Source organism: Equus asinus, chromosome 8, assembly GCF_041296235.1.
Source record: "Equus asinus isolate D_3611 breed Donkey chromosome 8, EquAss-T2T_v2, whole genome shotgun sequence".
In the NCBI taxonomy this organism is placed as follows: Eukaryota; Metazoa; Chordata; class Mammalia; order Perissodactyla; family Equidae; genus Equus; species Equus asinus.
Window position 1 is genome coordinate 83313154 of NC_091797.1, and position 25235 is coordinate 83338388.

General features: G+C 44.3%; 1 protein-coding gene across 3 annotated transcripts in view; it reads right to left on the reverse strand.

Moving 5' to 3' along the window:
* The window catches only part of VSIG10 (V-set and immunoglobulin domain containing 10), a 38765-nt gene that overhangs the window by 1981 nt on the left and 11549 nt on the right, over window positions 1-25235 (reverse strand). For 2 of the 3 annotated variants that reach the window (XM_070516160.1, XM_014854721.3), the window contains 7 exons: window positions 24859-25140; window positions 16112-16414; window positions 13910-14170; window positions 5266-5559; window positions 3027-3137; window positions 2724-2739; window positions 756-967 (listed from right to left, as the gene is read on the reverse strand). In XM_070516160.1, coding sequence (XP_070372261.1) covers window positions 756-967; window positions 2724-2739; window positions 3027-3137; window positions 5266-5559; window positions 13910-14170; window positions 16112-16414; window positions 24859-25140 — 1479 coding nt within the window. The remainder of the gene's footprint in view (window positions 1-755; window positions 968-2723; window positions 2740-3026; window positions 3138-5265; window positions 5560-13909; window positions 14171-16111; window positions 16415-24858; window positions 25141-25235) is intronic. The other variant, XM_014854722.3, reaches the window with a different exon arrangement.

Here is a 25235-nt window from a genome sequence, read left to right on the forward strand (position 1 = left end):
GAGTGATCTCAGCAGGATGACTCTGTTTTCACTGTCAGTCTTCCAACATCTCGATTTCCAGGCCTTTACTGCTGTGCCTCAGAATTGGATTTCACGGAGGGGCAGGTAGAGCAGGGGCTGTACTTCCCTTTCACCTGTTCTTCTCACTCAGAAGGCTCTAGGCTTGCCTGACGCTGTCCACGCTTCATACTCTTGGCTCATGTCATGCCCCTCACCTACAACGCCCTCTCTCCTGCTTATTCAAACTCAACCGTCCTGAGAGACGTGCCTCATATCCCGCTTCTTCCATAAAACTTCTCCCAACCAACGCGCCCCTCAAGACTCTCATCTTACTCTGAAGTCCTGTAGTTTTTAAACGTATCATCCATTAGGCAATTAATCAAATTCCTCCTTGTGACAGCTCCCCTGCTGCTCTCTCACAGTGTTGGTTAGATCTTGCTTCCATTTTTATTTTCCCCACGTGTTTTGGTCTGTTCACACTAACTGGTCTCATAAAGCACCCTGCATGCAGATATCATCGGTCTTTCTTTTTTATTCCCTAGCAATGCCCATCTCGACCCTCTCCCAGAGCAGGCCTTTGTTAAATGTTTGTCAATTTAATTGTCCTGTTGGCAGTTGACAGTAGATTCTCAGGCTCTAGATTAAACTTTAACTATCTTCCCAAGCCTTTAAAAAAACCATACTCACCCCTAGAGATTTCCTACTGGGAAGCTCACCACAACCCACCAGAGTGCTTTTAAGGAAAAAGAGCTTACCTTGCAGAGCCTGGAGTCCATTGCCCATCCGGTCTACGTCCCCATTCACCAGTGCGGTCACTCTGTGAATGTGGCCATGCTTGTGTATTTCTTTTGGCAACTCCTCCCTCTCATTTGCGTCCTCCTCCTCCACTCCTGCAGCATCTTCCTCCTCCTCCACCTCTTCCTCTTCTGAATCCACCAAAACCATGACATCATTCATGTCTTGCCCCCTAATTTCCAAAGGGGAAGAAATAATCAGGAAGATACCCTGTTTTTTCCAACGTCAGCCCTCGCTGAATAGGAAATACTAGATTCTTTACAACCCCTTTGGTAACGTGGAAAATTATTCATGCATTGAACTTGGGTAAGTCACAAGACGACAGTGTGATTGTAACTTCTGAAGAAGATGCTACCACAGGTTGTTACAGATAATCCTATCTTTTCCTGGGTGAGTTTTATCCCTCCCCCCTGGCTCCTCTGGCAGGTCACCTCATTGTCCCAGGCACCTACCTACCATTTTGAGGCTCCCGTCAAAACAAGTACACAAGTGTTCTGCTCCTTTCCTGAAATGCCCTTATTTCTGCTCCACTTACTGAATTTTTTCCTCCTCTTTGTTATTCAAGGCCCAGGTAAAGTCCTCTCCCTCCCCCTGAAGCCCTGAACTACGACCACATTTGGAGTCCGTGGCCAGCGGTTTAGCATTTAGTTCTCTAGTTCATTACTGGTGTTGCCGACCCAGCCAGACTGTACATTTCTAAAGGAAGGAAGAACCCATGCCATGGGCCAGTCACAGTCCTAGGAGCATCACATTCTCATTTAATCATCACAGTCTTCCTGTGGGAAACAGATAAGGAGGCAAAGGCTCAGAGAAGGTCAGGATTTTCCGTGATATCAAGGCTTGGGAACTGCAAAGCTGCGATTTGAACTAAGGTCCACTAACCCCAAAGCCTTTTCCCACTATGCCACCCTACCACCTCCTCTGAGAAATAAGCCTGGGAATGACACACTGACTGGGAGCATGGCCCTCAAATATGGGGGTGGGGGGGTGGGGGAGGTACATTTTCCCATGAAAGATGGTCCCAGAACAACAGTATCCCATTATTATGAATGGGTAAAGAGAAACAAAGAGAAAAGTTCTTTGTTCCCACTCAGATTCTCCTTAGGAAATAAAATACATGAGTTCCATTTAGTAACTTTGCCCCTACTGAGGTTTCCTTTTGGGAGGGGCTTCTTGGCATGTTCAGACTAGTCTTCCAAAACATGTTGGAACCCTATGACTTATTCTTCCTTTTAGCTCTTTTTAGAAAATTGGATAAAATAAATGCATGAATGACTGGGCTCAATACGTACACGCTGTCTTCATGCCTCAGTGACAGACCAGCAATGTGCCTTGCCCTGAGATCTGGCATTGTAAAAAGAGCACAGACTTTGGAATCAGTCAGACCTGGGTCTGAATGCAAGCATTGCTGTTTACTTCCTGGATGAGCTCGCAGAAATTACTTCACTAAGCCTCCAGCTCCTTGTCTGGAAAATGGAGATGCCTCTTCCACCATGAAGAGTTTATGAAAGGGTTTCTTTTTTTTTTTTTTTTGAGGAAGATTAGCCCTGAGCTAACATCTGCCAATCCTCCTCTTTTTGTTGAGGAAGACTGGCCCTGAGCCAGCATCCATGCCCATCTTCCCCTACTTTATATGTGGGATGCCTGCCACAACATGGCTTAACAAGCGGTGCCATGTCCGCACCCAGGATCCGAACCAGTGAACCCTGGGGCTGCCAAAGCGGAACGTGCAAACTGAACCTGCTGCACCACTGGGCTAGCCTTTGAAAGGGTTTCTAATAATGCCTAATGAAGCCCCTAGCCCAGTGACTGACAGCTGGTGGGTTGTCAATGATAGTTGCTATTACTGTTCTTATGAAGGAAACAAAACAACAGTGAAGAAAGATCATGGAAAAAGGGTTTTTGATTTGATTTTAGGGAATACTCACCTGAAAGTGTTTCCTACTGCAGGGAGAAAGGAAAAAAAATTAATATCCAAGAACATCTATTTCAGCCTCAGAAGTTTTTAATCTATGTAACATTTACAAAACAATGGACAATGAGAAAACTGACCCAAAATGAGAGGTGGCAGGTGTTAGGAAGGATTGAGTGCTTCACTGTTACACATCTGGACCCACTGAAGAAGCCTATAGAATGGGACTTCAGGTGGAGACAAAGCAGGGCCTCCTTCCCCCACCCACACCCTTTCAAGAAGCCTGAAAGATAAGCAGAGGGACCCCAGAAGTCCTTACCTTTCCAGCAGAACACAGGGCTGTAATACAACATAAGCCCTGAGATAATGGCCAGTCCCAGCAGAAGAAGGCTCACGATAGTGCCCACAATTCCACCAATATTTAAAGGTTCTGTAAAGACAAATTACACCATTGACTCTTCCCCGTGATACACATGCAGCTAGGAGAGCAACACCTCCCGTCCTCTGCCTGGGTCCTAGTCTTATTTTGGTCTCATGACCTTGGGCAAAGTATATGAAATCTCTGTAAAGCAAGATAAATGTCTTCCTCAGATAGTTTGTGGGACTCAAATGAAGCATGTAATGCAAAAGAACATTGGGAAGTTAAAATTTCTATGTGTCCATTAGGCATCAAGACTGTTTATAAGACAGAAATTAAGGGCATGAGTTACTGGTGCCATGATAAACAGTATCAATGGAACAGAATAGAGAATCCAAAACAGGCCCACACATAAAAGGAAACTTGATATATGACAGATTAATAAGTAAAAGAGGAACTACTCAAGAAACGGTGTTGGAACAAATGGTTATCCAAATTTGGGGGCAAGGAGAAACTTGATCCCTACCTCACACCATTCACAAAAGTCAATTCTAGATGGATTAAAGATTTAACTGTGAAAGGCAAATGTTAAAACTTTTAGAAGAAAGTGTGGAGAATATCTTCATGACTGTGGGATAGATAAGGAATTCTTACATCACAAAAATTGCTAACGATCTAAGAAAAGATTCATAAAATCAGCTACATTAAAGTAAGAACATCTGCTAATCAAAGGATACCATAAAGAGAAAAAGACAAACAACAAATGGAAGGAAATATTTGTAACACATAAAACTAACGAGGAATTCATATCTGGAATTTCTAACAAACTCCTACCTAACTATAAGAAAGGGGAAACTGTCAAAGACAGAAATATGTATTTCTCAGAGAAACATAAATAACAAATAAACATGAAATAACTTTCAGACTTTTTAGTAACCAGGGAAATTCAAATTAGAACCAGAGTGAGATTCCATTTTACACCTACTTGATAGGCAAAATCACAAAGCCTACGGGTGAAATCGTGGAACAACTCAACACTCTTATGTACTGCTGTTGCAAATGGAAATTGGTACAACCACTTTGGAAAATAATCTGGTGTCATCTCAAAGACAAAAATGCACATAACCTATAACCCTTCATTTCTACTCCTTGTAGATATCCTAGAGAAATATTTGCCTGGGGACTGGTATATAAGTACACAAGGAGCTGGGTAAAAGAATTTCATAGCAACACTGTTAGTTCATCACAACAAAAACATCAGAAACAGCACAAATGTCCATCAGCAGGAAAATTAGTAACTTAGTTGTGGAATAGTGACACTGGGAAGTTATAAAGCGTTGAAGAGTTATAAAGTATAATTACATCAGCATGAATAAATCCTAGAAACAAAGTGTGGAGTGAAAAAAGCAAGTCATAAAAGACTACATTTGTATGATAACCATTTTTTAAAAACTCAAAAACAAAAATAAACAATATATTATTTAGAAATGCACACACATGTAGTAAAGTTTTTCTTAAAACATGAAATTCAGGATAGTGGTTATCTTTTTCAGGAGGCCCAGGTGGAGACTGAAAAGGGGCCTACAGGTAGGGTTGATAAAATACAGGATGCCCACTTAAATCTGGATTTTGGATAAACAACAACAAAGTTTTTAGAATAAGTATGTCCCATGCAATATTTGGGACATACTTACACTATAAAAATTCTTCTTTGTTTTTCTGAAATGCAAAGTTAAGTGGGCATTCTGTGGTTTTGTTGTTGTTGTTTTCTAAATCTGGCCACCTACAGGTAATTTAGCAATGTTGCCACTGTTCTAATGTCTTAAGTGGAATGGGAGTTTCTTGGGTGTTCATTTTGCTATTATGCTTCACAACTTACATTTTATATATAGATATTTTTATATATGTATATATTTCATTTTAATATATATTTTTTACATTTATATTTTTTCTAATATATATATTCCTTCCTTTGGGATACACAGATGTTAAGTAGTTTTTTTATCCCTATGCAAATGTTAGAGATTTAGGACTGAACAATAACTTTTCCTATCCCTTTTGTCAAGCCACAGGCAAGCAGGTATGCCTTCTCCCAGGTGGCAGTGACCCACGTGCAGGGAAGAAGCAGCTGTCCCCATGCTGGTACCGGGTCCTCTGAAGCTCTCAAACCTCCTCTTTTGGGGCCACTTCCACCACTCACCTTTCACGCTCAGCCAGATGTCCACCTCCCTCACCCCCACGGGGTTCTCAGCCCGGCAGACATAGTAGCCCTCATCCAGGTCCCGGGAGCAGTTGCGGATGGTGAGGGTGGACCTCTGGCCATTCTGGGTGATGAGATAGTGGCTGTTGGGCTGGATGACTACCTCGGGCTGGGTGAGGTTCCTCAGCCACAGGATCTTGGCAGAGGGGTAGGCTCCAGACACTTTGCAGGTGAGTGTCACATTACCCCCTATGAAGCAAGTCTTCATGGGCTCAGAGAGAAGGGAGGGGCTCCCTGGCAGTGAAAGAAAGTAAAGAAAGACATATGTTTAAGGAGATCCAAGGAGTCGCCTGAGATTTTCAAGAATATTCTTTCGTTCCTGACAAAGCATCTCCAGGGATTTCTGTACCACACCTGGTGTTATCTAATAATAAAAGCTGTCATTTACTGAGCACTGACTATGGGCTAGGCACTGTTACACATATTAACCCAATTAGTTCTCACAACTACTCTGTCATTATCCCCATTTTGCAGATGCGGAAACCGAGGTACAGAGAAAGTTAAGTAACTTGCTCAAAGTCATACAACTAAATAAGTGGTGCAGCTAGGATTTAGGGTCACCAACTGTCCTGGTTTGCCCAAGACTGAGGGCGTTCCCGAGACTTGGGGCTTTCGATGCTAAAGCTGGGAAAGTCTTGGGCAAACCAAGATGAGTTGGTTACTGAGTGTGAGATTGGAAGCCAAGGAATCAGGCTTTTTGTAGTCCACACTCCTTACTTCTATGCTATACGCTTCTATGTCCAATAACCACACTGATCATATGAAAAATGGGCACGCAGCCTGACAAGGATATTCAAGAGGACAACAGGGCAGCTGTATTAGTTTCCTAGTGCTGCCGTAACAAATTGCTACCAACAGTGGCTTCAAACAACACAAATTTATCCTTTCACAGTTCTGGAGGTCAGAAGTTGGAAACGATCTCATGGGGCTAAAATCCAGGGGTTGGCAGAGCTAGTTCCTTCTAGGAGCTCGAAGGGCGAACCTGTTTCCCTGCTTTTTCAACTTGGAGAAGTCGCTTGCATTCTTTGGCTCGTGGCTCCTTGCATCACTCCGACCTCTCGCATCTTTTATCACATCTCCTACTATTGAGCCTGACCCTTCTGCCTCCCTCTTATAAGGACCCTTGGGATTACACTGGGCCCACCCATCTCAAAATTCTTAATTTAATCACATCTGCAAAGCCCCTTTTGCCATGTAAGGTAATATATTCACAGGTTCCGGGGATTAGGACATGGATGTCTTTGGGGGCCCATTATTCTGTCTGTCCTAGAAAACTCAGAATGCATGTCTCTGTGGCCTTGGGGTCTGATTTGAATAGGATGTGGGGAGCTGTAAGGTCTACCATAGTGATCCAATTGTTTTCTTTGCATAAGAAGCCCTTCCCCAAAATGCAAACCCTCCTGGGAAGCAGATCATCTTGGGGGACTTATTAAGTCCATATTTTCAGCAGCTGAGGGATACGGAGTGGCATGCTGGGTTCCTGCCCGGGAGAGTGAAACTGCATGCTTCCCCTTGGCAGTCGTTCTGAGAATCTAGGGTTTCACTGCTGGCGTCCTGGGAACGGGAGTGGGGAGGCATGGGAGTGTGGAATAGCTCCAGAGCCTCTCTCTCCAGGTCAGGTCAACAAAAGAGAAGCCCCCAAACCTAGTTCTGCTCAGGAAACTCACATGTGAGCACCCCTTCTTGGATCAACATTTAGGTTCCCCCCATGTTGCTCAATTGTACCTTCCCCTCTCTGTGGTTAACCCGAATTTCCTTTGGGGTCATAAAGCCAGCAGCAGTGACAAGCCTTATTGGTATGTTTGTATTTGAGGGCCCCCAAACCAAAGTTTGACACCCTCATCATTTATTAAAAGCAAAACAAATAATCCCCCTGGTGGGCCCCTCTGCCCCCAAACAAATGTCACGTACATGAATGTACTTTTGCCAAACAGAGCATTCACTCCTCAGAAAGCTCTGAGTCACCCATCCAGCTACTGTGGCACTTATAAATTCAAGGAGTTTAGCTTAAGAGGATGCTGTGTGCAAGGGTCGGGTCAGGGGTTGGGGCGGTGGGGGTGGGTGATGCAGGGCCCTCAGGGATCTGGAAGATGGCCAACATACTGGGGCCTTCACATACTGGGCTGGCTAATGTTGCAGCCTGTCATGAATTGAATTGGTTTCTTCAGTCTAGGGACCTACAAGCCATAAGAGAGCTCTGGGTAGCAGGACTTCCTGAAAGCATCATTTTGGGGGCTACGCTCTTCTGCATCCCTGAGGTGTGAACATTAATATTACCTTTCAATGACTTACTAGTCCTCCCAAGTGAAATGATCCAGAGACTCTCCCCAAGGGCACTGCTACTGGAAGTGTGGTCTGAGGACCAAGCAGCCTTAGCACTTCCGGGCACTAGTTAGAAATGCAGAGGCTTGGGCCCACCCCAGACCTAGAGAGTCAGACTCTGCATTTTAATCAGACCCCCAGGTGACTCGTATGCACATCAAGGCTGGACTCAAGTGCTCATGAAGGGAGGAGGTGAAATATGGACATTGTCAGAGTCAAAAAAGTTCCAGGCTCTTGTGCCTGCTTCCCATACTCCTGGAATTGGGAAAACTTCTGGTCAGCTCCCTTCCGCAGACACATTTCTTAATCTTGAGCACATATCTAGGTTCAAATTACTGGCCAAGTCTCAAGGCCACAGGAATGATGATTTAGGCAAGATATGCAAATAAAATGGAAGAGTGGGGGGAAAAGACACAAAGCTCATCAGCTGCCTCTGCCATTTTCCCCCTCTCTCAGCATCAGTCCATCATTTATCCACTTCCTGGAACTTACTGTCCACAACACACTTCGGGAGTCTTCATTATGTTCCACTCTGGACATGTGCACTGCTTTCCGGCTGCAGGCATCTGGGCAAGTCCATTGCCTCAGTTCCACCATCCACAAAATGGAGGGTAGCAGGTTGAACAGCATTCTCCCAAAATTCATGTCCACCCGGAACCCCAGAATGAGATCTTATTTGGAAATAAGGTCTTTGTAGATGTAATTAGTTAAGGATCTCAAGATGAAATCATCCTGGATTAAGGGTGGGCCCTAAATCCAATGACTGGTATCTTAGAAGAAGAAGAGAAGACAACAGAGATACGCACACAGAGGAGAAGGCCATGTGGTGATGGAGGCGGACAGAAATTGGAGTGATGCAGCCACAAGGCAAGGAACGCCTGGAGCCACCAGCTGGAAGAGACAAGGAAGGCAAGAAAGGAGCTTGGAGCCTTCCATGGAGGCATAGCCCTAGAGATACCTTGATTTTAGATTTCTAGCCTCCAGAACTGTGAGAAAATAAATTTCTGTTTATTTTAGGCCACAAAGTTTGTGGTACTTTGTTATGGCTGCCCCAGGAAACTACTAAAGGCAATAATATGAGCACTCACTGGACAGCTTATTTTCAACAAAGAACCAAAAACACACAATAGAGAAAGCAAAGTCTCGTCAATGAATGGTGTTGGGACAACTGGACGGCCACATGCAAAAGAATGAAAGTAGACCATTATCTTGCACCATACACAAAAATTACGTCAAATGGAAAAGACTTGAATGTAAGACCTGAAACCATAAAACTCCTAGAAGAAATATAGACAGCACACTCTTTAACATCAGTCTTAGCAGTATCTTTTTGAATACCATGTCTCCTCAGGCAAGGGAAACAAAAGAAAAAATAAACATATGGGACTATATCAAACTAAAAAGGCTCCGCACAGCAAAGGAAACCATCAACAAAAAAGACAGCCCACCAACTGGGAGAAAATCCTATATCTGATAAGGGGATAATATCCAAAATGTATAAAGAACTCACACAACTCAACAGCAACAAAAATGAACAACCTGATCAAAAAATGGGCAGAGGATGTGAACAGACATTTTTCCAAAGAAGATATACAGATGGTCCACAGGCACGTGAAAAGATGTTCAGTATCACTAATTATTAGGGAAAAGCAAATCAAAACTATAGTGAGATATCACATCACACCCATCAGAATGGCTATAATTAACAAGACAAGAAATAACAAGTGTTGGAGAGGATGAGGAGAAAAAGGAACCCTCACACACTGCTGGTGGGAATGTAAATTGGTGCAGCCATGGAGATTTGTCAACATGGATAGCCCTTGAGGGTATTATGCTAAGTGAAATAGGCAGAAGGAGAAAGACAATTACTGTATGACTTCACTCATATGTGGAAAATAAACAAACACACACACAGATAAGGAGAACAGATTGGTGGTTACCAGAGAGGAAGTGGGTGAGGGGAGAGCAAAAGAGGTAAAGGGGCACATATGTATGGTGACGGATGGAAACTAGACTTTTAGACTTTTAGTGGGGAACATGATGCAGTCTATAGAGAAGTCAAAACATAATGATGTACACCTGAAATTTATATGTTATAAACCAATGTGACCTCAATAGAATAAAAAAATTAAAATTTGCTAAGAGAGTAGATCTTAGTTGTGTTCTTAATCTCAAAAAAATAGATTTAATAATAAAAAAGTGGGAGGAAACTTTCGGAGGTGATAGATATGTTTCTGTCATATACTGTGGCGATGGTTTCATAGATGTATACTTATCTTCAAACTCATTGAGTTGTATATATTAAATATGTACAGCTTATAAATGTCAATCATACATCAATAAAGTGGTTTTAAAAATAATATGAGCACTCAGCTTATAAAGGGTGACTATGAGGACTACATAAGATACTGTGTGGAGTACACTTAGCATAGCACCTTGCAGACAGTTGGCACTCAATAAATGTTAATGCACTCTTACTGTGATATTGCCGTTTCCCTGTTTCACATTTGTCAGATCAACCTCTCCATTTCAAGTCCTCTAAAGGCAAGTATTCTGGGTTCCCCTACAGTATCTGGGCACCGTGCTAAGTACCTAACTCCTACACAAAAAGATTTGCTGGATTAGGTGTGGAGGGTCTCGAGGGAGGGAAGGGCTCTGGAGTCAGACCAACCTGGGCTAAGCGCTGGCTCAGTCACTTAGAAGCTAGGTGATCTTGGGCAAGTTAGTTCACACAATGCCATTATCTGCAACTTACAAATCATCCTGTCTAATTTGCAGGCTATTGTGAGGATTACAAATAACACATTAATAATCAGGAAACAGGAAAAGACCTTCTGAGCTCAGAAACCTAAAACAGGACTGACAGAGGTGACCCTTTCAAAATCAGAAATTGCTCATCACTAACAGAAATGCCACAAATGTAGTTTAGGAGCAAAACATGCCAGAGAAACATCTATAACATGCATGACATTTCTATGAAATTAACTGACAAAGTTAATATGAAGTACTGTATGGAATATTAAGAAAAGATGAACAACCCAATAGAAAAATGGACAAGATAAGAACAGATAATTCACAGACGATATATAGGGAGCCAATATGCATACGAAAATTATCAACCCACTATTGATCAAAGAAACTCAAATTAAATCAATTACACCATGTCTTACACAAATAGGAAAAGTCTAAAAAGTTAATTATAACACTCAATGTCAGTGGAAACGACATTGTCAGTGGAAATGACACTCAATGTCAGTGGAAAATACTAGGAAATGAGTACTTGCACAGTGTGTCTAGAGGGAGTGACTGCCAGCGGGTACAGGGTTTCTTTTTAGGGTGATGGAAATGTTCTGTAAAGAGATAGTGGTGATAGTAATACACCACTGTGTATACTGTGAGAGTAATACACCACACTAGTGGTGGTGTGTAGTAACACAACATTGTGAATATCCTAAAAACCACGGAATTACAGACTTTAAAATAGTGAAGTTTATGTGAATTATATGTCATTTAAAAAAATTGCAAAAAGTCAGTTGGGGCAGATCGGGCTCAGGGGCCATAGTTTGCCCACCCCTCTTCCAGCCTAGAAAGAGTCTTGGTCCCTTCGGTTGCCCAAGGCCAGATACAGTGCCTGACACAGAGGGGACACTTGGGATATGATTGCTGAATGTCAGTGGGAAGGGCCAACCATTTAAATATCACTTGCTGGGAAAACAAGCACCTCCTGGCATAGCAGGGCTGAATTCTCAGCACGTCTGCTCTCCACGGCGGCACCTCTGAGGCTTATCCTGATAAACTGTGAGGAAAAGCTCACCATGGCCAACAAAACTCAACACACTCTGGTCCTGCCTACCTGTTGTGTTAATTTCCTGTTAATTTTCTTGTAACAAAAGTACCACAAACTAGGTGGCTTAAAACAACAGAAATTTATTCTCTCACAGGTCAGAAGTCTGAGACCAAGGTGTCAGCAGGCTCGATTGCTCTCGAGGCTCTGAGAGAGAAACCATCCCAGGCCTCTCTCTCAGCTTCTGGTGGTTGCCAACAATCACTGGCATTCCTTGGCTTATAGATGTACCACTCCAGTCTCTGCATCTGTCATCACATGGCATTACCCCTGTGTGTCTGTGTCCAAATTTCCCTCTTCTTATAAGAACACCAGTTATTGGAATAGGGCCCACCCTAATCCTCATCTTACCTTAATCCTCATCTTACCTTAATCAACATCTGCAAAGACCATATTCCAAATATGGTCACAGACACAGGTACTCAGGATTCAGACTTGAACATACTTTTTGGGGGACACAATTCAACCACGACACCCATCCAGCCTTATCAGTACCTCACATATGGCACTCTGGCTACACTGGCCTCTCTCAGTTCCTCAGAGGCCACGTATATTTCCACCTCAGGGCCTTTGCATTTGCTGTCCCCTCTGCTTGGAATACTCAACCACAGATCTTCACCTGGCCAGCTCTTTCCCATCCTTTAGGTCTCAGTTCAAAATGTTTCTGCCACGAAGAGACCTTCCTGCCACCCTAGGAAGAGGGGCCCTCTTTCTTTAATATACTCTCTTTTACATACTTCGTTTTATTCTCCTCATAATTATCATCACTATCTGAACCTATATTATTTGTTTTGTATTTTTTGTCTTCTCCCACCTGCACTCCACCCACAAGAATTTATGTTCTGTGAAAGAGGAATGGTTGTAGTTTTAAAAATATGTCCAGAAAATTCTTTGATACTTCTCCCTTCAAAAAATGGAGCCTGGGGGGGCTGGCCCCGTGGCTGAGTGGTTAAGTTCGTGCGCTGTGCTGCAGGCAGCCCAGTGTTTCGTTGGTTCAAATCCTGGGCGCGGACATGGCACTGCTCATCAAACCACGCTGAGGCGGCGTCCCACATGCCACAACTAGAAGGACCCACAACGAAGAATATACAACTATGTACTGGGGAGCTTTGGGGAGAAAAAGGAAAAAAATAAAATCTTTAAAAAAAAAAAAATGGAGCCTAGGGGCCGCCCCCATGGCCGAGTGGTTAAGTTCGTGTGCTCTGCTTCAGCGGCCCTGCGTTTCACCAGTTCGGATCCTGGGTGCAGACCCAGCACCGCTCATCGGGCCATACTGAGGCAGCATCCCACACAGCAGAGCCAGAAGGACCTACCACTAGACTATACAACTGTGTACTGGGGGGCTTTGGGGAGGATAAGAAGAAGGAAAAAAGAAAGATTGGCAACAGATGTTAGCTCAGGACAATCTTTAAAAAAAGAAAATGGGGGGCCAGCCCAGTGGAGCAGTGGTTAAGTGCTCACATTCCGCTTCCGTGGCCCAGGGTTCGCCAGTTCAGATCCGGGTGCGGACATGGCACCACTTGGCAAGCCATGCTGTGGCAGGCATCCCACGTATAAAGTGGAGGAAGATGGGCACGGATGTTAGCTCAGGGCCAGTCTTCCTCAGTGAAAAGAGGAGGATTGGCAGCAGTTAGCTCAGGGATAATCTTCCTCAAAAAAGGAAAATGGAGCTTAATACTTCCTGCACCCTTTCAAAGTGGACCCAGACTTAGTGACTCACTTCTAATGAATAGTATGTGGTGGAAGGGATGTCATGTGACTTCTGAGGCTAGGTCATAAAAAGGATAGGATCTGCCTGGCTCATGCCCTCTTGCATCACTTGCTCTGGGGGCAGCCAGCTGCCATGTTGTGAGGACACTTAAGCAGCCGTGTGGAGAGGCCCACACGGTGAGGAAGCAACTTGCCAGCTGTATGATCCTTCGAAGTGGATCTTTCAGATGATTTCAGCCCTCCTCTTTCAGCTGAGTCTCCAGGCATCATGGAGCTGAGACACACCATCCCCACAATGCCTGTCTGCGTTTCTGGCCCACAGAAATAGTGAGAGAATAAATGACTTGTTATTTTAAGCCATTAAGTTTGGTGGTAATTTGTTACATAACAGGAGGTAACTAATAAATGAACCTTGTCCGTCTTGTTCACTGCTCCATCTCCAGCACCTAGAAACTGTGCCTGGCACAGAGCAGGTGCTCAGTGAGTATTTGACAAGTGAAAAACAGCTTGGACTAGGACCAAGAAGCTTGGTTAAGCATTTTTAAGTTTGAAAGGAAGGAAACAAAGCAAAAGAAAGGAAGAAATGGAAGGAATTCAGTTCATTCTGACACCCTGGGATTTCTTTCCTAGACCTTCTTTTAAATGGTCCTCCCAGAAGAAAGGAAGGTGGGTGGACCCCAACCCCAGGACAAGGCAAGCCAGACTCACTGATCTGTACCACACAGCTGGCTCCTGACTCTGGCCCCACTACGTGGCTCCCAAGACACTTGAACTTCTTGCCATCCGACAGTTGGGACTGGTTCAGCATCTCCACTCCCAGTTTTGATGAGCCCACGACAACACTTCCTGGCTCTTCTGTCCACAGAAAGTCTGGGTCTGGGTATCCCCCGTCCCAGCGACAGGTGAGCTGCAGCTTGAACAATCCTGGTGACATCTCTGCCCAGCACTGAGGAGCTGATGGAGGGGGGTCTGCAAAACACCAGAGGACGTGGGCTTAATCACAGACTCAAGACAAGCCATTGGGCTGGCTCTCAAGCTTAGAGAGCCAGGGTATCAGAGAAACATCCACCCCAGTTAGGGTACCTTGAAATAGCTGCCAGCACAAATGAGTGCCTGACAATAGCCAGGTTCTCTCTGTTGGGTGTTAAATCTCCAAGGGGGACATGGGCCTCATTTATCGTTGCATTTCTCGCTAGCCACATGTGGCTATTTAAATTTAAATTAAATTACAAATTTAGTTCTTCTATCACACTACCCACATTTTAAGAGCTCAGTAATCACACATGGTGGGTGGCTACTGTATCAGATCACACAGAATAGAACATTTCCATCATCATGGAAAGTTCTACTGGACAGTGCTGATCCCTAGAGGGAGTTAGAGGTGGGAGGGGGACAGATTCACCCCCACCCCCAACATATACTTCCTTTTTATTATGTGCATGTATTATTAAAACACACATAAAAACTTAATAAGTTACAAACCTGTAAATCCAATACATGTATTAATAACTATAAAAATTCATATATATTATAAATGTATATACTATGTATATATTATGTATGTAATCAAATATTTTTATAGATTTTATATAATATCCATAAATAGAAATAAATTTGGATCTTACGTGGATGAATAGATATGTGGCATCTACAAGAAAAATTATTGGAAATATACCAAAATAATGGTTAGAGTACAAGTGATTCTTTTCTTCTTTATACAGTCATGCATTGCTTAACGACAAGGATACATTCTAAGAAATGTGTTGTTAGGCGATTTCATCATTGTGTGAACACGTAGAGTGTACTTACACAAACCTAGATGGCACAGCCTACTACACACCTAGGTTCTATGGTACTAATCTTACGGGACCACCCTCGTATATGTAGTCTGTCTTTAACTGAAACGTCATTATGCGGCATGTGACTGTATTCATTTATATTTCCAACAGCAAGCACATTTGACTTTATATACAATAAATGTCATTTATGACAGAGAACATAGAGACACATAAAAGTTCTGAATAACATGAATTAAATAATGTGTCATTATCCTGCCCACTAATTTGTTGTTCTGATGTTCCCTTTGGTTAGCATCGATTATGAGTATACTCAGCGTGTCTACAGTTATTTTCGTTTGGGAAATTTGTGTCTAAATGCATTTGGTTATTTCCTCACCCCAAAAATAAAGATTCATGCTGGTTCCTAACAGTGCTAGAGGGCCCAGGCTTCAGGAATAGAGTGCATGAGGATAGATAAATGAATAAACAAATTGTGGTCTATCCATATAACAGAATATTATTCAACCATAAAAAGAAAGGCAGTACTGACACATGCTACAACATGGATGAATCTCAAAAACTTGATGCTAAGAGAAAGAAGCCAGTCACAAAAGGCCACATAGTGTCTGATTCCGTTTATATGGAATGTCCAGAGCAGGCGCATACGTGGAGCTTGAACAGATTGGCGGGTGCCAGGGGCTGAGGGGGAAGAGGGGATGGAGGGACTGCTTAATGGATACGGGATTTCCATTCGGGGTGATGAAGATGTTCTGGAACTAGATAGAGGTGATGGCTGCACAACATTGTGAAGGTACTAAATGCCACTGAGTTGTACATTTTAAAATGGTTAATGTTATGGACTTTCATCTCAATTAAAAAAAAAAAGCATTAAGCTAGGCATTAATTCCCTCTCTGGCTCACAGGGACTCTTCTGTACCCCTACTTAGCAGCAAGCTTCTAGAAGAGGTGACTCCCTCTCTGACATGCAGCCCCTGGGTGTGTCCGTGTATGCTGAAGCATGGTAGGACTCATGCAGCGGGCACACCTTTGTCGACAAAAGGAAGAGGCACAAACACGCAGTTCACAAAGGGTCAAGGAGAGGAAGTGGGGGCGGGGAGTGCTGCTTACGCACAGTAGACAAGGAGCTCAGTGGTCACCTTTCGATGCCTCCCACTGAGCATGTTCATAGCCGAACAGGTGTAGTTCCCTTGGAGGTTTCTCGACATCAGCAGCAGAGTGAAACAGCTGACCGTCAGGTTGTTTCCAAAGGGCTCGTTCCTGGAATGCGGGGCCTGGAACCACCACTCCACCATAGGTGAAGGCCGGGAGTTGCTCCTGCAGCTGAAATCCACCTGGGAGCCCTGGGCTGCATAGAGGGTGCCGTTGGGGAGCGAGCCGGTGGTGGAAATGTTGACTTCAAGCTGATAGGGGCCGCCTGAGAAGAACAGGGGGGATGGGGAAGACCTGAGAGTTCATTTGAGCTCCAGCAGACACAAATGATCAGGAAGCAGCCAATGAGGACAATATGGAATACTTACTATGTGACAAATGCTATGCTAAGTGCCCTTACGTCAAGTACCCTTATTTAATCCTGAGTGATTACGTGAGACTTATCGGGGCTATCAATCCTTATAGAAAAGGGAATATGCGAATTGCTCCTCTTCAAAAACACTGGTGAATGGAAAGGCTATCTGTGCACTAAAGAGCTGACACTGCAGGCCTGAGTCTGCTGTCCTTAGAAAGGCCTGCTTACAAGGTTGGCCTTGGCTGGCAGCTGAGAACTTAGGTTTCGGGAGAGTTCTCACCATTCCCAGAACTGATAAGAGGTGGACTCTCTGTGCCTATGCTGTTTGTACAAACAGCGTGGTTTATGCTGAACACCTGCTTTCCCTCTGAGAGTCTGGAATTTCGGTATGTGCTGGGCAGAGGATGCCTACGTGACTAGCCCCAGTAAAAACCCAGGGTGCTGAGTCTCTAAGGAGCTTCCCTGGTAGGCGGCATTTCACACGTGTGGCCACAACTTGTTGCTGGGGGAATTAATCGTGTCCCATGTGATGCCCCTGGGAAGGGACCCTTGGAAGCTGCCTCCTGGTTTTCCCTGGACTTAACCCGTGTACCGTTTCTCTTGGCTGATTCTGCTTCGTATCCCTTCACTGTAATAATCATGTTACACACTGAATTCTCTGAGTTCTCCTGGAGAAGGGCTAAAACTGGAGGTGGTCTTCGGGACACACAGCACAATTTCACACTGAAAGACCAGAAACATTGGTTCCAGTTCCAAGTCTGGACTCCACTTACTAGCTGTGTGACTTTGGACAAATTACTTAACCTCTCCTAGTCTCCATTTCCACATCTGTAAAATGGGGGTGATGCCAGAACCTACCATAGGGGATTGTGGTGACAATTAAAAGAGTTACTACAGTAGAGCACTCAGAACAGTGCCTGGCACGTTGGAAGCAGTTGATTAATGCTAGGTCTTATCTTGGTTTCCCCTCACATTTCTGAACTTCTTGTCCCCAGAAATGCCTTCCCACTGTTGGTACCCATGCACCGACATCCCCTTTGATGAAAAGAATAAATCTTAACACCTGTGTATATTAAAGTCATTTAGTGTGTCACCCCTCCCAAAGATGTCCTCTTTTAAAAAGAAGTTAGGAGGGCACTGCATGGCCAAAGGAATAAATCTATGACTGTAGAATTTTGAACAGAAATAGGCCAGTGGGAAAAATTATTTGGGGAAGGAAAAGGCTTTCCCAGAGCCCCACAAAATACAGCATCTACTTTATCTATGTCTGGAGTCACTGTATAACTACAGAAATTGTGGGTTTCTGAGGACAATATTCTTGACAATATGCTTGTCAAGTTGGGGCTGGCTCCTAATAGTTGCAGTGATTTGCTGCAATCATGTCACCTCCCAGAAGGGAGTGCAGAAAAAATTCTACTGTGGTTTGGGAGGTGCTCAAACGTCCCATTCACTGTTGCTGGCTAGCTGGTTAGGTATGTGGAGCAGCAGGTCCCAGGGCGTGCCCACAGCTGGCAGGCACCCAGCTAAGCACAGCATACCTCTGCAGTACTGAGAGCACACCCGGGCCAGCAAAGGTAGTGTGTTACACTGGACAGCCTGGGTCTTCCAGATTGTCGTCTGGAGGGCCACAGTGGCCTGGCATGGACAGTGTGGACTCCCAGAAACTGGCTCGGAGGGGCTTTTGGCCAGCGCAGTTCTCAGCAAGAAATGGGGTAGGAAACAGGGAATGGATGAGAAGGAAGCAGGTGGAAGAGTTAAAAAAAAAATGAGAGAACCTGAAAGGCCTCCTGAATTAGGTGTTCAAAGGTTACAGCTCAGCTATAAACCCCTTGGGTTGAGTCTGCTTACTTAATTAAAGCTGACACCATCTTCTTGATTCCCTGGGGTTCTTCCCCTACTCTGATTTACTACGAAGAAGGAGGCAGCCATTTTCTTCCCTCCCACCTCTCTCTCCGCCCCCTTGATATCCCTAGAGAAACCACCAGCCCTTTTTGCTTGCGGGGTGATGGTAGCAATCAGATAGACAAATGGGGGAGGAAACAAAAATAAAAGGGCAAATAAATAAAAATATAGAGTGGTTACAAAGGTTCAGCATCTTATCGAGGCCTTAGTCATTGTCAGTTTCAGTTCTCAACTCTTTCTTGGTTGGATGCCTGAGCCTAGTGGTTATGCGCTTGTACTCTGAATTCAGACAGAACTGGGTGTAAATCCTGTTGCCACTTAAAGACACAAAACCTTGGTCAAGTGCCCACCCCTCTCATTCGTATTTTCCTGTCCTTCCTTTCAAATGAAAAGAACAGTAATAATTCTATCACTGGGTTCCTGAAGGATCCAATGAGAAAATATAAGCAAAACACTAGCCTGGTGTTTGACATGTGGTCAACGTCCTATAAATCTTACCTGGTTTTGTTATCAGAGGTATATGCGCAGACTGATTCAGTAACAGGCTCTAGCAAATGATGATCCACTGTCTGTTTTTGCACAGCCCACAAGCTAATAATGATGTTTATAGATGAACATTTGCAGTGGATTTGATGAGAGTGAACACTAACTTTGAACCCCAATTAAGTGAAATGTTATCCTCCCAAAAATAAATTCCATTCTTTTCACTACACTGTACTATAAAAACAGTAATTATTATATTTTGAATTTTGTCAAGAAAAAAAATGTGGAAATATGTTTTCTCTCTTGTTTTATAAGTACTTATATAATATCCTCAATATTACCCATTGGCCCATGAAGTCTAAAATATCGACCATCTGGCCCTCTACAGAAAAAGTTTGATTCCCGTTCTAGAACAATCTACCACTATCTATCAGTAGGCATTTACTCTTTATACCAGTATTTTCTATTTGAAAATGACCTAAGAATATACTAGGCAGTCTCTACTAATCAGGGGACATACCTATAGTTCTACGGTGGGATGAGATCCCTGGGAAAACTTACAGAGACTGTTTTGATATCACTTTCAGAGACTGAACATAGAAACAACTGCGACAACCTCACTGCCTCCTGAGCTCCCTGATGACTGCCGATCCCATCCCAAAAGCCAGAACCCAAAGGTCTTCAGCCTCTTATAAACACCTATCTCTGCTTCAGATGAGCTTGGCAAGACTCAAATGAATCAATCCATGGGCAAGGATTATCCATCTTCTGATGGAAGCCAACAGCCTCTCTTCTTATGTTTATGTTCTTCTTATGCTTATGTTGTGACAAGGCACAGTGTCACCACTGCCAACAAAGAACAAGTGCAAATCCAATGGGCCCAATTAGTCAGGGAATGTGGGACTTTCCTGAAACTCTTTCCTGGAAGTCTGGAATGGCGGCCACATCACTGGCCAGACAGGAGCACTCCCCATCCCCCAAGCCCCAACTGAACCCAAAAGGGCTCCTGGAGGTTCATACAAACCAGCTTCCTCATTACCCAGGTGCCAACCAGCTCCAATGCTCCCTCGACCCTTGTTTGGCCTGAGATAATAGACACAGGGAGAGTCTGGCCCCGTGTTCCATGAACTCTGACTGCAGTCTTTCACGGACTAATCTTTAGCGTGATCACTCAGCTCCCCAATGCATAAGGGCACAAAGAAGCTCAAAGAAGCACAAAGTCTACTGGAATGTCTTAAGGTCTATGCTACCTTCTCCGTCCCTCCAGCCTTTCTGCAGATAAACACACAGCAGTTCTAACCTCATATTCACCCCAATCTGGAGGCAGGAGAGGGTAAGTCAATAAAATAAATGCCACAGCAGCCCTGAACGGCTCTATGCTAAGGGGTTTCTGTACTCTCTGGAGCAGCAGCCCCAATCCTGATGGTAAGTCTCTTCAACCGCACCATTAAATTAACAAGTAACGGTGCAGACTCTGTCATCCTGAGATGAATAACAAAAATCACGTTGTGGTGCCCATTCCAGGCAGGTTGAATCACCCCAGGCCTATAGAAAACCTGATTCCCTGGAAGGCAGAGGCACCAAAGGCCCACCGATCAATAAGCAGAGATCCAAGTGGTAAGGAGGGGAAGCTACCGGCCTTCATACAGCCCGCTTCGTGTTTCTACAGCATCTCTGGCCATTCCTACATTCAGTGTCACTCACAAATAACAACTTGTCACATATTGGAATTTTTTTCTAGCTTCCAAGGGCATGTTAGAATGTTTGCAAACTTTTCTCCTTAAGAGACTAAGTTATCAACCACGTCAGTGAAAAGATAGAAGCAAAATCTAGGCACACAGAGTCCCTGACCAACAGCAACTCCTGTTCAAAAGGCCCAGATGCTAACCAATTGCTGGGAATTTGAGATGCATTTTTCCCAGAGGAATCTGCCACCTGCTTAACCAGTTGATCGAGGTACATGGGCCAAGGGCATACAGTGTGCCTAGCTCTGTGCTGAGAGCTGGCATGTTCATTTCATGAATGTGAGCAGTAAATCTGTGCCGAGTTTCCACCATTACCCCTGATTTCACAGATGATAAAACTAAAGTTAGAGGAGTGCAGGTGACTTCCCCCAAGGTCACAAGGACAACAGCCTGCAGGACTGGATTTGGATCCAGGCAGCTGGACCTCAGAGTGTACGCCCTCAGCCACTCAGCAATACCACCGCCCTCCAAGAAATAGTGATTGGATCAAGCCTAATCCATATTCTCAAATCTTCTATGCTGAAAACTATAAGACATTATTGAAAGAAATTGGAGGAGACACAAAGAAAGGGAAAGCTATTCCGTGCTCAGGGATTAGAAGAATAAATATAGTTAAAATGTCCATACTACCCAAAGCAATCTATAGATTCAGTGCAATCCCAGTCAGAATCCCAATGACAGTCTTCACAGAAATAGAACAAAGAATCCTAAAATTTATATGGAATAACAAAAGACCCTAGATAGCCAAAGCAATCCTGAGAAAAAACAATAAGCTGGAGGTATCACATTCCCTGAATTCAAAATATACTATAAAGTCATCATAACTAAATCTTCTATGCAGAAATGAGGGCCAAGTTCCAATCTGAGATGCCAAGGCCTCCCCTTTGCCTGCTGTCACAAGAGCAAGAAGGGGTTCTCTGATGCCCGGAGGGGTCTGGTGTTTGCCTGGGGTTCTCCTGGATGGGAACAAGGCCTGAGATTCTAGAGGGCTCTGGTGTATGTGAAACCAGAGGATGTCTGTGCTATGGACTGAATGTCTGTATCCCCCACAAATTCATATGCTGAAGCCTGTCCCCAGTGTGACGGTGTTAGGAGGTGCGCGTTCGGGAGGTGATTAGGTCATGAGCATAGAGTCCTCCTGAATGGGATTAGTGCCCTTATAAGGAGAGACCCCAGAAAGCTTGCTTCCTCTCTCTGCCCTCCACCATGTGAGGACACAATGAGAAGACATTTATGTGCAAACCAGGAAGGGGCTTTGCCAGACACTGGATCTGCCGGCACCTAATCTTGGACTTCCAGCCTCCAGAACCATGAGAAATAAATGTTTGTTGTTTAAGCCACCCAGCCTATGTTATTTTTGGTATAGCAACCCGAACTAAGATAGTCTGTGTCCTGTTTTTATCAACAAGCCCGACACTAGTCAGGGACATCCTATGTTTCCAAATAAAGAAGTTTCTGTAATACGAATCGTACCACTGTAACTCAGGGAGCCCAAAGCGCCATTTCAGTTTAGTGATATTTTTTAAGATGTAAGTTCATTTTCCTCATAAGAAGGGCTTGCATTTATCTCCCTACAGGGCAATAATGAAACTAATCAATCCTCCAATAAACTTAGGCAATGATTAATAAATCAGTGTCAGATAGAGTCATCATAAACTGGAGAGAGCGATGATAAAAAAACCAAAATGCTGTATTGCCACTGTACCCTCTGTGGTCAAAAGAGAAGATATTTATTGATGAGAGACCGACATGAAGGAATTATTAATTACTGTTTGGCCCCCGGAGGAAGGGAGGCCTGCCAGCACTCGCCCATAGGCTCACAGTGGGAACTGAAAAGATCTGGGCCAAAATGGGTGGCATTTTTCGTTCCACCCACATTCATTCCTGGCCATTCAGCAATTCAGCTGTGGCATCTCCAGACACAAAAACACTGCGCTCACAAATTCCATAAGCCTTGAGAGTTGGCGGAAACCTTAGAGACCATCCAAACATCTAGAAGCATTCTGGAAACCTCTCTTTCCTTCCTTCTCCACTTCTAATCCACCAGCGAGTCTCACTGGTCTACCTCCAAAATATTTTCTGAACCTGTTCATTTTCACCAGGGCCACTGCTGCCACCCTGGCTTTGGCTACCAACATTTCGTACCTCCAGTTGGCATTCCTGTGTTTATTTTATCAGTCCTTCTCAAGAGCACACACATACATTCTCCATGTGTAATTCAAATAATCCACACACCTGCTTAAAGCTCCAAGAGGTTCCCCTGTACCCAGAATAAAATCCCAATTCCTTACTAGATGTATTCGTTCCTGGGGCTGCCTTAATAAGGTACCAACAACTAGATGGCTTCAAACAACAGCAATTGATTCTCTCACGTTCTAGAGGCCGGAGACCGAGGTTTCAGAAGAGCCACACTCCCTCCAAAGGCTCTAGGGGAGAGTCCTTCCTTGCCTCTTCCCTCGTGTCTGGTGTTGGCCATCAGTCCTTGGCATGCCTTGGCTTACAGCTACATCACTCCAGTCTCTGCCTCTGTTGTTATATGATGTTCTCCCCATGTGTCTCTGTATTCACATGCATTTTCCTCCTCTTATGAGAATGCCAGTCAATTTTGGTCCAGCCTAATGACCTCATCTTAATTTCATTACATCTGCAAAGACCCCATTTCCAAATAAGGTCACATTTACAGGTACCAGGAGTTAGGACTTCACTATATCTTTTTGGGGGGCAGAGTTCAACACAACATGAGGCCTCCCCGGCCCCCACAGTGTGGCCCTGCCTCCCCCGTCTCACACATCCTACCCTCTCACACACTGGGCTTGCACCACACCAACCTTCTCCCCGTCTGACGTGCACCATGCTCTACCCATCTGGCACTGGTCGTAGGTCCTACTGGATCGCTCTCTGTCTCCTCTTTGCACAACTGGCTCCTTACTTATCAATTAGCTTTGATGTCACACCCTCCAAAAGCTCCTCTCTGATCCCCCAATTTAGTGTTTCAGAGAATCACATCACCCCATCTCAATTCTCTGCATAGCCTTGCACTCTGATATTGCCTGATGCTTTCGTTCACTGGTTTACGGTCCGTCTTCTCCCTCTAGGATGTCAGCTCCACGCATGCAGAGATCTTGTCCATCCTGTTCACGCCTGTGGTCCAATACCTGGAACAGTGCTTGGCATCAAGCTCTCAATAAATATATGTGGAATAAAGGAATGAGTAAATTCTTATTTTACAGACGAGGAAACTAGGGAGCAGTAAAATGATCATATGAGCATTTCTACTAAACTACACAACCTGGATATAGAATGTGCATGTCCCTCTAAACCCGTGACCAGCAAACTTTTTCTGTAAAGGGCCAGAGAATAAATATTTTAGGCTTTGCAGGCCATACAATCTGTGTTACGGCCACTCAACTCTGCCAAGGGCAGTCAGAGATAATATGTAAATGGATGAGTGTGGCTGTGTTCCAAGAAAACCTTCTTTATGGACACTGAAATTTGAATTCCATATATTTTCACATCACAAATCTTATGCTTCTTTTGATTTATTTTCAACTGTTTAAAAAGGTAAAAAAATATTTGTAGCTTACAGGCCATACAAAAATAGGCAGCAGGCTGGATGTGGCACACAGGCTGTAGTCTGCCAACCCCTGTTCTAAATTCACACATGTCTATTGACAGACATGAGAGACTGTTTTTGGAAAGCACAGTAGTAACAGTAGCTCATGCCAAGCCCTGTACTGAGCACTGTAGCATAAGGGCATGTACCGGATCAGGCGTGCAGTGTATTGTCCCCAGTTAACAAATAAGAAAAACCAAAGCTCCAAGATATTAAGCTACTTACTCAAGATAATAGAGAATTAACCAACAGCCTTAGGAGTGGAACTCAGGCAGGCTGACTCGATTACTTTATACTCTGACTTTGCTGCATAATAAAATGATATTAATGGTAAGGATAATATTAACAACAAGTCGAAAGTAATCACTAACCAATATTCTAGGAACTGTTTACGGCACTTTATAAACTGGTATCCGTCACAGCAATTCTGTGAGGCAGGACTTCTTTTCATCCCCATTTTACAGATGAGGAAATACTGGTGCGAGAGGTCACCCAGCACGCAGGAGGCAGAGCCCGGAATGAAGCTCAGGCCATCGACTCCCAAGCCCTCCTCCTGTCCAAGGCTGTGAGCACCTCACCAGCCAGCCCCAGTCCGCTCCCATCCCACTTACTGGCCACCTGCAGCCACACTTGGAACCACTGAGTCTCGTTCAGGACCTCCCGGCAGGTGTAGTTCCCCTCATCCTGCAGGCTCAGCGCCTCAATGTGCAGGGAGCTGGCATTCGCCAGGGAGAAGCGTGGCTCGGCTGGTGGGAGGCTGGAATTCGAGGACAGGAGGAAGACGGGCTCCGAGTCATTGCGGTACCAGGTCACTAGGCCCCTCGGTCCCGAGATGTCGCCACAGGGCAGAGTAATGTTCTCATGAACTTCTCCGATGACAGCAGCCTCCAACCCTGTACAAGGAAAGGTCAGGCTGTGACTACCTTTACTGATCTCTGAAGGATCTCCTTTCTGCAGTCCCTCTATTAGAATTTAAAAAAAAACAAAA